A 13,944-nucleotide genomic window follows, 5' to 3' on the forward strand; every position below is an offset into this window, starting at 1 on the left:
TCCTGGGACTGATCCCATCAGGATTTCCATGGATTCGGGATCCAGGAGCCGATCCAGTCGGGATTCCCATGGATTTGGGGCTGATCCCATCAGGATTTCCATGGATTGGGGTGGATCCCGTCAGGATTTCCATGGATTTGGGGCTGATCCCATCAGGATTCCCATGGATTTGGGGCTGATCCCATCAGGATTTCCATGGATTTGGGATCCTGGGGCTGATCCCATCAGGATTCCCATGGATTTGGGGCTGATCCCATCAGGATTCCCATGGATTTGGGGCTGATCCCATCAGGATTCCCATGGATCGGGGCGGCTCCTGTTGGAATTCCCGATGGATTTGGGATCCCGTGGTGGATCTGGGTGGGATTCCCGATGGATTGGGGTTGACCTGGTCAGGATTCCCGATGGATCCCGGGGTGGATTCCCACTGGATCCCGGGGCAAATCCCGGGGTGGATTCCTGATGGATCCGGGTGGGTCCCAGGGTGGATTCCCGATGGATCCTGGAGCGGATTCCCGATGGATCCGGGGGTGGATTCCCACTGGATCCCGGGGTGGATTCCCGTTATGGATTCCCAATGGATCCTGGGGTGGATCCTGGGGTCAGATCCCGTTGTGATTCCCGATGGATCCGGGTGGATCCCGGGGCAGATCCCGGGGCGAATTCCCACTGGATCCGGGGTGGATTCTGGGGTGGATCCCGCGGGATCCGGGGTGGATCCTGGTGTGGATTCCCAATGGATCCCGGGGTGGATTCCCGATGGATCCTGTTGGGATTCCTGCTGGATCCGGGGTGGATCCCGGGGCGGATTCCCGATGGATCCGGGGTGGATTCCCAATGGATCTGGGGTGGATTCCTGATGTGGATTCCCAATGGATCCTGGGGTGAATCCCGGGGTGATTCCTGCTGGATCTGGGGGTGGATTCTGGGGTGGATTCCCAATGGATCCAGGCAGATCCCGGGGCGGATCCCGGGGCGAATTCCCACTGGATCCGGGGCTGATCCCGGGGCGAATTCCTGATGGATCCGGGGTGGATCTCGTTGTGATTCCCGCTGGATCCGGGTGGATCCCGGGGTGGACTCCCGATGGATCCGGGTGGATCCCGGGGTTGATCCCGTTGTGATTCCCGCTGGATCCGGGTGGATCCCGGGGCGGATCCCGTTGTGATTCCCGCTGGATCCGGGTGGATCCCGGGGTGGACTCCTGATGGATCCGGGTGGATCCCGGGGTGGATCCCGGGGTGGACTCCCGCTGGATTCGGGTGGATCCCGGGGTGGATCCCGGGGTGGATCCCGGGGTGGATCCCGTTGTGATTCCCGCTGGATCCGGGTGGATCCCGGGGTGGATCCCGGGGTGGATTCCCGCTGGATCCGGGTGGATCCCGGCGCTCACCGGGCAGCAGCTCCCGGGCGGGGGCTCCGTTCCCGATCCCGATCCCGATCCCGATCCCGATCCCGCCGGGATCCCCCCGGCTGAGGCGGAAAGCGACGGAGCCGGGACACGGCCCCGGAACCTTCCGGAACCCGGCCGGGAGCAGCCGCAGCAAATCCCGGCCTGGAGCTGGGGGAGGGGAAAACAGGGAATGAGATCGACTGGGATCAACTGGGAGCTACTGGGAGCTACTGGGAGCTACTGGGACCCCCAGGACCCTTACTGGGATCAACTGGGAGCTACTGGGAGTTACTGGGAGCTGCTGGGACCCCCAGGACCCTTACTGGGATCCACTGGGATCCACTGGGAGTTACTGGGACCCTTACTGGGAGCACTGGGATTCACTGGGATCTACTGGGAGCACTGGGAAAGGACCCTCAAGACCCCACTGGGACCAACTGGGAGTTACTGGGAGTTACTGGGAGCTACTGGGAGCTACTGGGAGTTACTGGGAGCTACTGGGAGTTACTGGGGGTTACTGGGAGTTACTGGGAGGTACTGGGAATTGCTGGGACCCCCAGGACCCTTACTGGGATCGACTGGGAGCTACTGGGACCCACTGGGAGTTACTGGGAGTTACTGGGAGCTACTGGGACCCACAGGACCCCTACTGGGATCGACTGGGAGCTACTGGGACCCACTGGGAGTTACTGGGAGTTACTGGGGGGGGTTACTGGGAGTTACTGGGAGCTGCTGGGACCCCCAGGACCCTTACTGGGATCAACTGGGATCCACTGGGAGTTACTGGGAGTTACTGGGAGTTACTGGGACCCCCAGGACCCTTACTGGGATTCACTGGGAGCCACTGGGAGCACCAGGACAGGACCCTCAAGACCCCACTGGGACCAACTGGGAGTTACTGGGAGTTACTGGGGGTTACTGGGAGTTACTGGGAGTTACTTGGAGTTACTGGTCTATACTGGGAGCTACTGGGAGCTACTGGGACCCCCAGGACCCTTACTGGGATCGACTGGGAGCTACTGGGACCCACTGAGACCAACTGGGAGTAACTGGGAGTTACTGGGATCAACTGGGATCGACTGGGAGCTACTGGGAGCTGCTGGGACCCCCAGGACCCTTACTGGGATCGACTGGGAGCTACTGGGACCCACTGGGAGTTACTGGGAGCTACTGGGAGCTACTGGGAGCTACTGGGAGTTACTGGGAGTTACTGGGGGGGGCTACTGGGAGTTACTGGGAGCTGCTGGGACCCCCAGGACCCTTACTGGGATCGACTGGGAGTTACTGGGAGTTACTGGGAGCTACTGGGAGTTACTGGGATCCACTGGGATCCACTGGGATCCACTGGGATTCCCCCCCCCTCTCCCCCCTCCCCCCAAATCCCAGGAAAAATCCCCCAGGAATTCCCCCCAAAAATCCCCAAAATCCCCCAAAAATTCCCAAAAAATTCCCCCCAAAATTCCCCAAAAATCCCAAAAAATCCCCCCAAAATTCCCCCCCAAAAAATCCCCTCCAAAATTCCCAAAAAATTCCCCAAAATCCCCCAAAAATCCCCCCCAAAATCCCCAAAAATTCCCCAAAATCCCCCCCAAAATCCCCCCAAAATCCCCCAAAAAAATCCAAAAAAATCCCAAAAATCCCCAAAAAAACCCCCAAAATTCCCAAAAACTCCCCCTAAAAAATCCCCCCCTTAAAATTCCCAAAAAACCCCAAATCCCCCCCCAAAAAATCCCCAAAAATTCCCAAAAAATTCCCAAAAAATCCCCAAAAAATCCCCCCCAAATTCCCAAAAATTCCCAAAAATCCCCCCCAAAATCCCCCCAAAATCCCCAAAAATTCCCAAAAAAATCCCAAAAATCCCCTCCAAAATTCCCAAAAAATTCCCAAAAATTCCCCAAAATCCCCCCAAAATCCCCAAAAATTCCCAAAAAAATCCCAAAAAATTCCCAAAAATTCCCAAAAAATCCCCCCAAAATTCCCCCAAAAATTCCCAAAAAATCCCCCAAAATTCCCAAAAAAAATCCCAAAAAAATCCCCCCCAAAATTCCCAAAAATTCCCCAAAATCCCCCCCAAAATCCCCCCAAAATCCCCAAAAATTCCCAAAAAAATCCCCAAAACTCCCCCAAAAATTCCCAAAAACTCCCCCTAAAAACTCCCTAAAAAATCCCCCCCCAAAATTCCCAAAAATTCCCAAAAATTCCCAAAAAATTCCCCAAAATTCCCAAAAAAATCCCCAAAAAACCCCCCAAAAATTCCCAAAAAATCCCCCAAAAATTCCCCAAAAAATTCCCCAAAAATCCCCCAAAATTCCCAAAAAATTCCCAAAAAAATCCCCCCCAAATTCCCAAAAATTCCCCAAAATCCCCCCCAAAAATCCCCCCAAAATCCCCAAAAATTCCAAAAAAATCCCCCCAAAATCCCCCAAAAATCCCCAAAAATCCCAAAAACTCCCCCTAAAAACTCCCTAAAAAATCCTCCCCCAAATTCCCAAAAATCCCCAAAAAATCCCAAAAAGTCCCCCCCCAAAATCCCCCCAAAAAATCCAAAAAAATCCCCAAAATCCCCTCCAAAATTCTCAAAAAATTCCCAAAAAATTCCCCAAAATCCCCCCAAAATCCCCAAAAATTCCCAAAAAAATCCCAAAAATTTCCCAAAAATTCCCAAAAAATCCCCCAAAAATTCCCCAAAAAATTCCCAAAAAATCCCCCAAAAATCCCCCCAAAAATCCCCAAAAAATCCCAAAAAAAATCCCAAAAAATTCCCAAAAAATCCCCCCAAAATTCCCAAAAACTCCCCCTAAAAACTCCCTAAAAAACCCCCCCCAAAATTCCCAAAAAACCCCCAAAATTCCCAAAAAACCCCAAACCCCCCAAATTCCCTAAAAACTCCCTAAAAAATCCCCCCAAAAATCCCAAAAAATCCCCCAAAAATTCCAAAAAAATCCCCAAAAAATCCCCCCCAAAATCCCAAAAAATCCCAAAAAATCCCCCCAAAAATTTACCAAAAAATCCCCAAAAATTCCCAAAAATCCCCCAAAAATCCCCCTTAAAAATCCCAAAAAATCCCCCAAAATTCCCAAAAAATTCCCAAAAAAATCCCCCCCAAAATTCCCCCAAATTCCCCAAAATCCCCCCCAAAATCCCCCCAAAATCCCAAAAAAAATCCAAAAAAATCCCAAAAATTCCCAAAAAAATCCCAAAAAATTCCCAAAAAAATCCCCCTAAAAACTCCCTAAAAAATCCACCCCCAAAATTCCCAAAAAACCGCAAAAATTCCCAAAAAACCCCAAATCCTCCCCCAAAAAATCCCCCCAAAATCCCCCAAAATTCCCAAAAAATTCCCAAAAATTCCCCCAAAAATTCCCAAAAATCCCCCCCAAAATTCCCAAAAATTCCCCAAAACCCCCCCAAAATCCCCCCAAAATCCCCAAAAATTCCCAAAAAACTCCCAAAAAATTCCCAAAAACTTCCCCTAAAAAATCCCCCCTTAAAATTCCCAAAAAACCCCAAAAATTCCCAAAAAACCCCAAATCCCCCCTCCCCCCCCCCCTTCATTTCCCGCGGGATTTTTCCCAAATTTCCGCGGTTGGGGTGGGGGAGGGGCGGCCACAGAGGAGCCTTTTCTTCTCCCGGTTTTTTTTTTCCTGGAATTCTAAAAATTCCCAAATTTCCTTCCCCTCCCCCACCCCGGGTCCATCGGGATCTCCGGGACCTCCTGGAATTTTTTTTTTGGGATAAAATCCTTAAAATTCCCGGTTTTTTTTGGGAATTTTTGCCTTAAAATTTGATTTATTCCCTAAAAAAATCCCTAAAAAAGAATTCCCGGGTTTTTTTTTTTTTGGGAATTTTCAGGGGATTCCCGGGATTTTGGAGAGCCTGAAATTCCTGGATCGCTCCTTAAAAATTCCCGGGTTTTCTCTTACCCCAAAATTCCCGATTTTCCCCCCAGAAATCCCCCAAAATTCCCAATTTTCCCCTCAAAATTCCCAATTTCCCCCCAAAATTCCCCAAAATTCCCAATTTCCCCCCAAAATTCCCCAATTTCCCCCAGAATTCCCGATTTTCCCCCCAGAATTCCCAATTTCTCCCCAAAATTCCCAATTTTCCCCCCAGAATTCCCGAATTTCCCCCAAAATTCCCGATTTTCCCCAAAATTCCCGAATTTCCCCCCAAAATTCCCAATTTTCCCCCCAAAATTCCCAATTTTCCCCCCAAAATTCCCAATTTTCCCCAAAATTCCCCAATTTCACCCCAAAATTCCCGATTTTCCCCCCAGAATTCCCCAATTTCCCCCAAAATTCCCAAATTTCCCCCCAAAATTCCCGATTTTCCCCCCAAAATTCCCAATTTTCCCCCCAAAATTCCTGAATTTCCCCCAAAATTCCCGAATTTCCCCCCAAAATTCCCAATTTCCCCCCAAAATTCCCAATTTTCCCCCCAAAACTCCCAATTTTCCCCCCAAAATTCCCAATTTCCCCCCAAATTCCCAATTTTCCCCTCAAAATTCCCAATTTTCCCCTCAAAATTCCCAAATTTCCCCCCCAAAATTCCCAAAATTCCCAAATTTCCCCCCAAAATTCCCGGGAATTCCCGGGTCCCCCTCGGGTCCCTCTGGATCCTCCCGGACCCCAAAATTCCCAAAATTCCCTCAAAATTCCCACAAAATTCCCTCCCAGTTCATCCCAGTTCATCCCAGTTCATCCCAGTTCGTCCCAGTTTGTCCCAGTTTATCCCAGTTTGTCCCAGTTTATCCCAGTTTGTCCCAGTCTGTCCCAGTTTATCCCAGTTTGTCCCAGTTTGTCCCAGTCTGTCCCAGTTCCAGCCGTGCAGGGGGGTCCAGCCGGGCCCCAGGCAGCTCCCGCTCCCAGTATAAACCAGTATAGACCAGTATAAACCAGTATAAACCAGTATAAACCAGTATAAACCAGTACAAAACAGTACAGACCAGTACAGACCAGTATAAACCAGTACAGACCAGTATAAACCAGTATAAAGTGCTATAAACTGGTATAAACCAGTATGGACCAGTATAAACCAGTACCATTCCCAGTATCCCCCCCGTTCTGCCTCCCAGTTCATCCCAGTAACAGCTCCCAGTAAGTCCCAGTTCATCCCAGTCCATCCCAGTCCATCCCAGTTCATCCCAGTCCATCCCAGTAACGGCTCCCAGTAATTCCCAGTTCATCCCAGTTCATCCCACTAACGGCTCCCAGTAACTCCCAGTTCATCCCAGTTCATCCCAGTTCATCCCAGTTCATCCCAGTCCATTCCTGTCATTCCCAGTGCTCCCAGTAACGGCTCCCAGTGCTCCCAGTCCATCCCAGTGCTCCCAGTAACAGCTCCCAGTTCCCCCCAGTCTATTCCCAGTCCATCCCAGTTCCATCCCGGTCCATTCCCAGTCCCTCCCAGTCCATCCCAGTTGCTCCCAGTGCTCCCAGTAACGGCTCCCAGTATTCCCAGTGCTCCCAGTTCCCCGTTCCAGTCTCCCCAGTCGCTCCCAGTGCTCCCAGTCCATCCCAGTGCTCCCAGTAACGGCTCCCAGTCCATCCCAGTCCATCCCAGTTCCCCCCAGTCCATTCCAGTTGCTCCCAGTGCTCCCAGTAACAGCTCCCAGTTCCCTCCAGTCCATCCCAGTCCATCCCAGTCCCCCCCAAGTCCATCCCAGTTGCTCCCAGTAACGGCTCCCAGTCTCTCCCAGTTCCCCGTTCCAGTCTCCCCAGTTCTTCCCAGTTCCCCCCAGTCCATCCCAGTTGCTCCCAGTCCATCCCAGTCCATCCCAGTCCATCCCAGTCCATCCATCAGTCTCTCCCAGTGCTCCCAGTAACGGTTCCCAGTCTCTCCCAGTCCCCCCCAGTCCATCCCAGTTCCCCCCAGTTCCCCCCAGTCCATCCAAGTCCATCCCAGTCTCTCCCAGTGCTCCCAGTAACGGCTCCCAGTCGCTCCCAGTCTATTCCCAGTTCCATTCCAGTCCATCCCAGTCCATCCCAGTCGCTCCCAGTTCCCCCCAGTCCATCCCAGTCCATCCCAGTCCATCCCAGTTCTCCCCCCAGTCCATCCCAGTCCATCCCAGTCCCCCCCAGTCTATTCCCAGTTCCATCCCAGTTCCCCCCAGTCCATCCCAGTCCCACCTGGCTCTGTCGCTGTCGCGATTCCCAGCAGCAGCAGCAGCAGCAGCGGGGCCCGGGGGGGGCTCATGGCGGGGTCGCGACAGAGCCGCGATATCGCGACAGAGGCGGCGGGAGAGCCCCGGGATGTCGCGATAGAGGAGGTGATAGAGACACCGGGAGAACTCCGGGATGTCGCGATAGAGGCACCGGGAGAGCCCCGGGAGAGCCCCGGGAGAGCCCCGGGATATCGCGATAGAGGCACCGGGAGAGCCCCGAGAGAGCCCCGAGAGAGCCCCGGGATGTCGCGACAGAGGCGCCGGGAGAGCCCCGGGATATCGCGATAGAAGCACCAGGAGAGCCCCAGGAGGGTCCCGGGATGTCGCGACAGAGGCGGCGATAGAAGCCCCGAGAGGGCCCCGGGATATCGCGACAGAGGCGCCGCTGTCGCGACAGGCGCGGGACGTGGCGGCCCCGGCGCGAGCGGGGCCCGAGTGAGGGAGAGAAACCCCAACCCCTCCCCCACCCCGGGAACGCCCCGCCCACAACTGGGAGAACTGGGAGGGAACTGGGATGGACTGGGGGGGACTGGGAGGGAACTGGGAGGGACTGGGAATGAACTGGGGAGGACTGGGGGGGGACTGGGAGTTACTGGGAGCCGTTACTGGGGGCACTGGGATGGACTGGGAGGGAACTGGGATGGACTGGGGGGGACTGGGAGCACTGGGAGAGAACTGGGAGGGACTGGGAGGGACTGGGATGGACTGGGGGGGAACTGGGGAGGAACCGGGAGGGAACTGGGAGGGACTGGGATGGACTGGGAGGGATTGGGGGGGACTGGGAGCACTGGGAGCGACTGGGGAGACTGGAACGGGGAACTGGGAGCGCTGGGACAGACTGGGAGGGACTGGGCGCCACTACTGGGAGCACTGGAACGAACTGGGAGGGAACTGGGAGAGAACTGGGGACACTGGGATGGACTGGGAGGGAACTGGGAGGGACTGGGAGGGAACTGGGGGGGAACTGGGAGGGAACTGGGAGGGAACTGGGAGGGACTGGGAGGGACTGGGATGGACTGGGATGGACTGGGAGGGAACTGGGATGGACTGGGATGGACTGGGATGGACTGGGGGGGACTGGGATGGACTGGGGGGAACTGGAATGAACTCGGAGCCGTTACTGGGAGGGACTGGGAGAGACTGGGATGGACTGGGATGGACTGGGAGGGAACTGGGAAAACTGGGACAGACTGGGAGGGACTGGGAGCCACTATTGGGAGCACTGGAACGAACTGGGAGAGAACTGGGGGCACTGGGATGAACTGGGAGGGAACTGGGGGGGACTGGGAGGGAACTGGGGGGACTGGGAGGGTACTGGGATGAACTGGGAGGGAACTGGGAGGGAACTGGGATGGACTGGGAGGGAACTGGGATGAACTGGGAGGGAACTGGGAGCACTGGGAGCCGTTTTTCCCAATTTTTCCCCCCCATTTTCCCCCCATTTTTTTCCCAATTTTATCCCAATTTTTTCCCTCATTTTTTTCCCATTTTCCCCCCATTTTTTCCCAAATTTTTTCCAATTTTTTCCCCATTTTTCCCACCTTTTTTTTTCCCATTTCCCCCTTTTTTTTCCCAAAATTTCCCCCCATTTTTCCACATTTTTTCCCAAATTTTCCCGATGTTTTTCCCCCATTTTCCCTCTTTTTTTCCCCATTTTTCCTGGTTTTTCCCAATTTTTCCCCAGTTTTTTTTCCATTTTTCCCCCTTTTTTTCCCAATTTTCCTGAGGTTTTTTTCCCATTTTCCCCCCATTTTTTTCCCATTTTTTCTCCCATTTTTTTCCCATTTCCCCCCATTTTTTCCCCAATTTTTCCCGAGGTTTTTTTTTCCCATTTCCCCCCCATTTTTCCCCATTTTTTCCCGAATTTTCTCCCCATCCCCCCCCCATTTTTCCCATTTTTCCCCCTTTTTTCCCAGTTTTCCCGAGTTTTTTTTCCCATTTTTCCTCATTTTTTCCCGAGTTTTTTTCCCCATTTTTCCCCCATTTTTTCCCATTTTTCCCCCTTTTATTCCCATTTTTTCCCGAGTTTTTTTCCCCATTTTTCCCCCTTTTATTCCCAATTTTCCTGAGGTTTTTTTTCCCATTTTCCCCCCTTTTTTTCCCAATTTTCCCCCATTATTTTCCTAATTTTTCCCGAGTTTTTTCCCCATTTTCCCCCCATTTTCCCCCCTTTTTTTCCCAATTTTTCCTCAGTTTTTTTCCCATTTTCCCCCCATTTTTCCCCCCATTTTCCCCTCATTTTTCCCCCTATTCCCCCCCATTTTTCCCACTTTTCCCCCATTTTTCCCCCTTTTTTCCCCCATTTTTCCCTCATTTTTCCCCAATTTTTCCCTCATTTTTTCCCCCTTTTTCTCTCATTTTCCCCCAATTTTCCCCCTTTTTCCCTCATTTTTCCCCAATTTTTTCCCCTTTTTTTTCCCATTTTTCCCTCATTTTTTCCCCCTATTCCTCCCCATTTTTCCCACTTTTCCCCCATTTTTCCCCTTTTTTTCCCCATTTTTCCCTCATTTTTCCCCAATTTTCCCCCATTTTTCCCCAATTTTTTCCCCATTTTTCCCTCATTTTTCCCCAATTTTCCCCCCATTTTTCCCCCTTTTTTCCCCCATTTTTCCCCAATTTTTTCCCCATTTTTCCCTCATTTTTCCCACTTTTCCCCCATTTTTCCCCAATTTTTTCCCCCTTTTTCTCTCATTTTTCCACAATTTTTCCCCCATTTTTCCCCAATTTTCCCCGGTTTTTCCCCCCCCATTTTCCCAATTTTTCCCCCTTTTTTTTCCCATTTTTCCCCAATTTTTCCCCCTTTTTCTCTCATTTTCCCCCAATTTTTCCCCCATTTTTCCCTCATTTTTCCCCAATTTTTTCCCCTTTTTTTCCTCAATTTTTCCCCCATTTTTCCCAATTTTTCCCCCCATTTTCCCAATTTTTCCCCCTTTTTTTTCCCATTTTTCCCTCATTTTTTCCCCCATTCCTCCCTCCCCTCCCCCCCCCCTTTCCCCTCCCCCTCCCCGATTCCCGATTTTTCCTGGCTCATTCCCAAATTCCCGGCCCGGCCGCTCCTTCCTCCCCTCACAGAGCTCCCTCTGTGCTCCCGGAATTTTGGGAATCCCAAATTTGGGAACGGCCCCGCCCCCAAATCCCGACCGCGGCTTTTCCTGGAAAAAATTCCCCTCCCCCACCCCCTTCCCAAAAAAAAAACCCCAAATCCCAAAAAAAAAAAAAAATTCGGGATTTTGGGGATTTTGGGATTCCGGAATTTCTCCCTAAAAATATCCCGGGAAAATCCTCCCCCCCAAAATCCCCAAATTCCGACCCCGAATCCCAAAATTCCGACCCCAAATCCAGGGAAATTCCCCCAAATCCCCCCAAAATCCCCAAATTCTGACCCCGAATCCAAAAAATTCCCCCCAAATCCCCCCGAATCCTGAAAATTCTGACCCTAAATCCCAAAATTCCCCCCAAAATTCCGGGAAAATCCCCCCAAATCCCAAAATTCTGACCCCAAATCCTCCCGGAATTCCAAAATTCCCCCCCCAAATCCCAAAATTTCCCCCCAAAATCCTGGGAAAATCCCCCCAAATCCCCCCAAACCCAAAATTCCGACCCCAAAATCCCAAAATTCCGACCCCAAATCCCAAAATTCCAACCCCAAAATCCCCAATTCCCCCCCAAAATCCAGGGAAAATCCCCCAAATCCTGAAAATCCCAAAAATCCCCCCAAAATTCCAAAATTCCGACCCCAAATCCCAAAAATTCCCCCCAAATCCCCCCGAATCCCAAAAATCCCCCCAAAATTCCAAAATTCCGACCCCAAATCCCAAAAATTCCCCCCAAATCCCCCCGAATCCCGAAAATCCCCCAAAATTCCAAAATTCCGACCCCAAATCCCAAAAATTCCCCCCAAATCCCCCCGAATCCCGAAAATTCTGACCCCAAATCTCAAAATTCCCCCCAAAATTCCGGGAAAATCCCCCCAAATCCCAAAATTCCGACCCCAAATCCCAAAATTCCGACCCAAATCCCCAAAATTCCCTCCCCAAATCCCAAATTTTTCCCCCAAATCCCCCAAATTCCCTCCAAATCCGAAAATTCCCCAAAAATCCCCCCCAAATCCCAAAATTCCGGCCCCAAATCCCTAAAATTCCTCCCCTGAATCCTGAAAATTCTGACCCCAAATTCCCCCCCCCCCAAATCCCTGGAAAATTCCCCCAAATCCCGAAATTTTGACCCAAATCCTGAAAATTCCGACCCCAAATCCCAAAATTTCCCCCAAAATCCCCGGAAAATCCCCCCAAATCCCCCCAAATCCCAAAATTTCCCCCCAAATTCCCCCAAATTCCCCCCAAAATCCCGGGAAAATCCCCAATCCCAAAATTCCGACCCCAAATCCCAGAATTTCCCCCCCAAATCCCCCCAAAATCCCCAAATTTCGCCCCCAAATCCCAAAATTCCCCCCCAAATCCCAGAATTCCGACCCCAAATCCCAAAAATCCCCCCAAAATCCCCAAATTCCTCCCCAAATCACAGAACTTCTCCCCCAAAATCCCAAATTCTCCCCAAAATCCTGGGAAAATCCCCTCAAATCCCCCCAATCCCAAAATTCCGACCCCAAAATCCCCAATCCCCCCCCAAAATCCTGGGAAAATCCCCCCAAATCCCCCCAATCCCAAAATTCCTCCCCAAATCCCAAAATTCTGACCCCAAAATTCCAAAATTCCCCCCCCAAATCCCAAAAATTCCCCCCAAATCCCCAAAATTCTGACCCCAAATCCCGGGAAAATCCCCCCCAATGCCCCCAAATCCCAAAATCCCCCCCAAATCCCAAAATTCCAACCCCAAATCCCCCAAATTCCTTCCCAAAATCCTGGGAAAATCCCCCCAAATCCCGAAATTCCCGCCCCAAATTCCCCAAATCCTGCCCGAATTCCCAAAATTCTGCTTCAATCCTCAAAATTCCCTCCGGAATTCCCAAAAATTCCCCTCCAAATCCCATTTTTTTTCCTCTTGATTCCCAAAATTCCTGCCCCCAATCCACCAAATCCCAAAAATTCCCCCAAAAATTCCCAAAATTCCGCCCAAATCCCCCAAAATTCCCCAAATTCCCCCCAAAATTCCCAAAATTCCCAAAACTTCCCCCCAAAATTCCCAAATTCCCCCCAGAATTCCCACATTTCCCCAAAATTCCCAAATTCCCCCCAGAATTCCCAAATTTCCCCCAAAATTCCCCAAATCCCCCCCAAATTCCCAAATTTGCCCCCAAAATCCCCAAATTTCCCCCCCAGAATTCCCAATTTTCCCCCTAAAATTCCCAAATTTCCCCCAGAATTCCCAAATTCCCCCCAAAATTCCCTCCAAAATTGCCAAATTTTCCTCAAAATTCCCAAAATTTCCCCCCAAAATTCCCCAAATCCCCCCCAAATTCCCAAAATTCTCCCAAAATTCCCAATTTCCCCCCCAGAATTCCCAAATTTTCCTCCAAAATTCCCAAATTTCCCCCCAGAATTCCCAAATTCCCCCCAAAATTCCCAAATTTCCCCCAAAATTCCCGAATTTCCCCCTAAAATTCCCAATTTTCCCCCCAAAATTCCCAATTTTCCCCCCAAAATTCCCAAATTTCCCCCCAAAATCCCCAAATTTCTTCTCAAAATTCCCAAATTCCCCCCCAAATCCCCAAATTTCCCCCCCAGAATTCCCAGATTTCCCCCTAAAATTCCGAAAATCCCCCCAAAATTCCCAAATTTTCCCCCCAAAATTCCCCAAATTCCCCCCAAATTCCCCCAAATTTCCCCAAATTCCCCCAAAATTCCCCAAATCCCCCCAAAATTCCCAAATTTCCCCCCAAAATTCCCAAATTTCCCCCAAAATTCCCCCAGAATTCCCAAATTCCCCCCAAAATTCCCCAAATTTCCCCCAAAATTCCCCAAATTCCCCCCCAAAATTCCCAAAATCCCCCCAAAATTCCCAAATTTCCCCCTAAAATTCCAAAAATCCCCCCAAAATTCCCAAATTTTCCCCCCAAAATTCCCCAAATTCCCCCCAAATTCCCCAAAATTCCCTCAAAATTCCCAAATTTCCCCCCCAAAATTCCCAAATTTTCCCCCCAAATTCCCCCCAGAATTCCCAAATTCCCCCGTGGAATTCCCAAAATCCCCCCAAAATTCCCAAAATCCCCCCAAAATTCCCAAATTTCCCCCCCAAAATTCCCCGAAATCCCACCCAAGATTCCCAAATTTCCCCCCTGAATTCCCAAATTTCCCCCCCAGAATTCCCAAATTTCCCCCAAAATTCCCCCCAGAATTCCCAATTTCCCCCCAAATTCCTCAAAATTCCCCCAAAATTCCCCCAAAATTCCCAAATTTCCCCCTAAAATTCCCAAATTTCACCCAGAATT

The 13,944-nt window shown here is 51.0% G+C and overlaps 1 protein-coding gene across 1 annotated transcript in view; it reads right to left on the reverse strand.

The window, feature by feature from the left end:
• Nucleotides 1-7,588, reverse strand: part of COL11A2 (collagen type XI alpha 2 chain) — a gene marked incomplete at its 3' end in the record, with an annotated part of 124,087 nt that extends 116,499 nt beyond the window's left edge. Inside the window, exons 1-2 of the mRNA XM_058857302.1 lie at nt 7,522-7,588; nt 954-1,561 (exon numbers count right to left, since the gene is read on the reverse strand). Coding sequence (XP_058713285.1) covers nt 954-1,561; nt 7,522-7,588 — 675 coding nt within the window. The remainder of the gene's footprint in view (nt 1-953; nt 1,562-7,521) is intronic.
• Nucleotides 7,589-13,944: the final 6,356 nt, after the last annotated feature.

The sequence above is a fragment of the Poecile atricapillus genome, chromosome 26, assembly GCF_030490865.1.
Source record: "Poecile atricapillus isolate bPoeAtr1 chromosome 26, bPoeAtr1.hap1, whole genome shotgun sequence".
Classification (NCBI taxonomy): Eukaryota; Metazoa; Chordata; class Aves; order Passeriformes; family Paridae; genus Poecile; species Poecile atricapillus.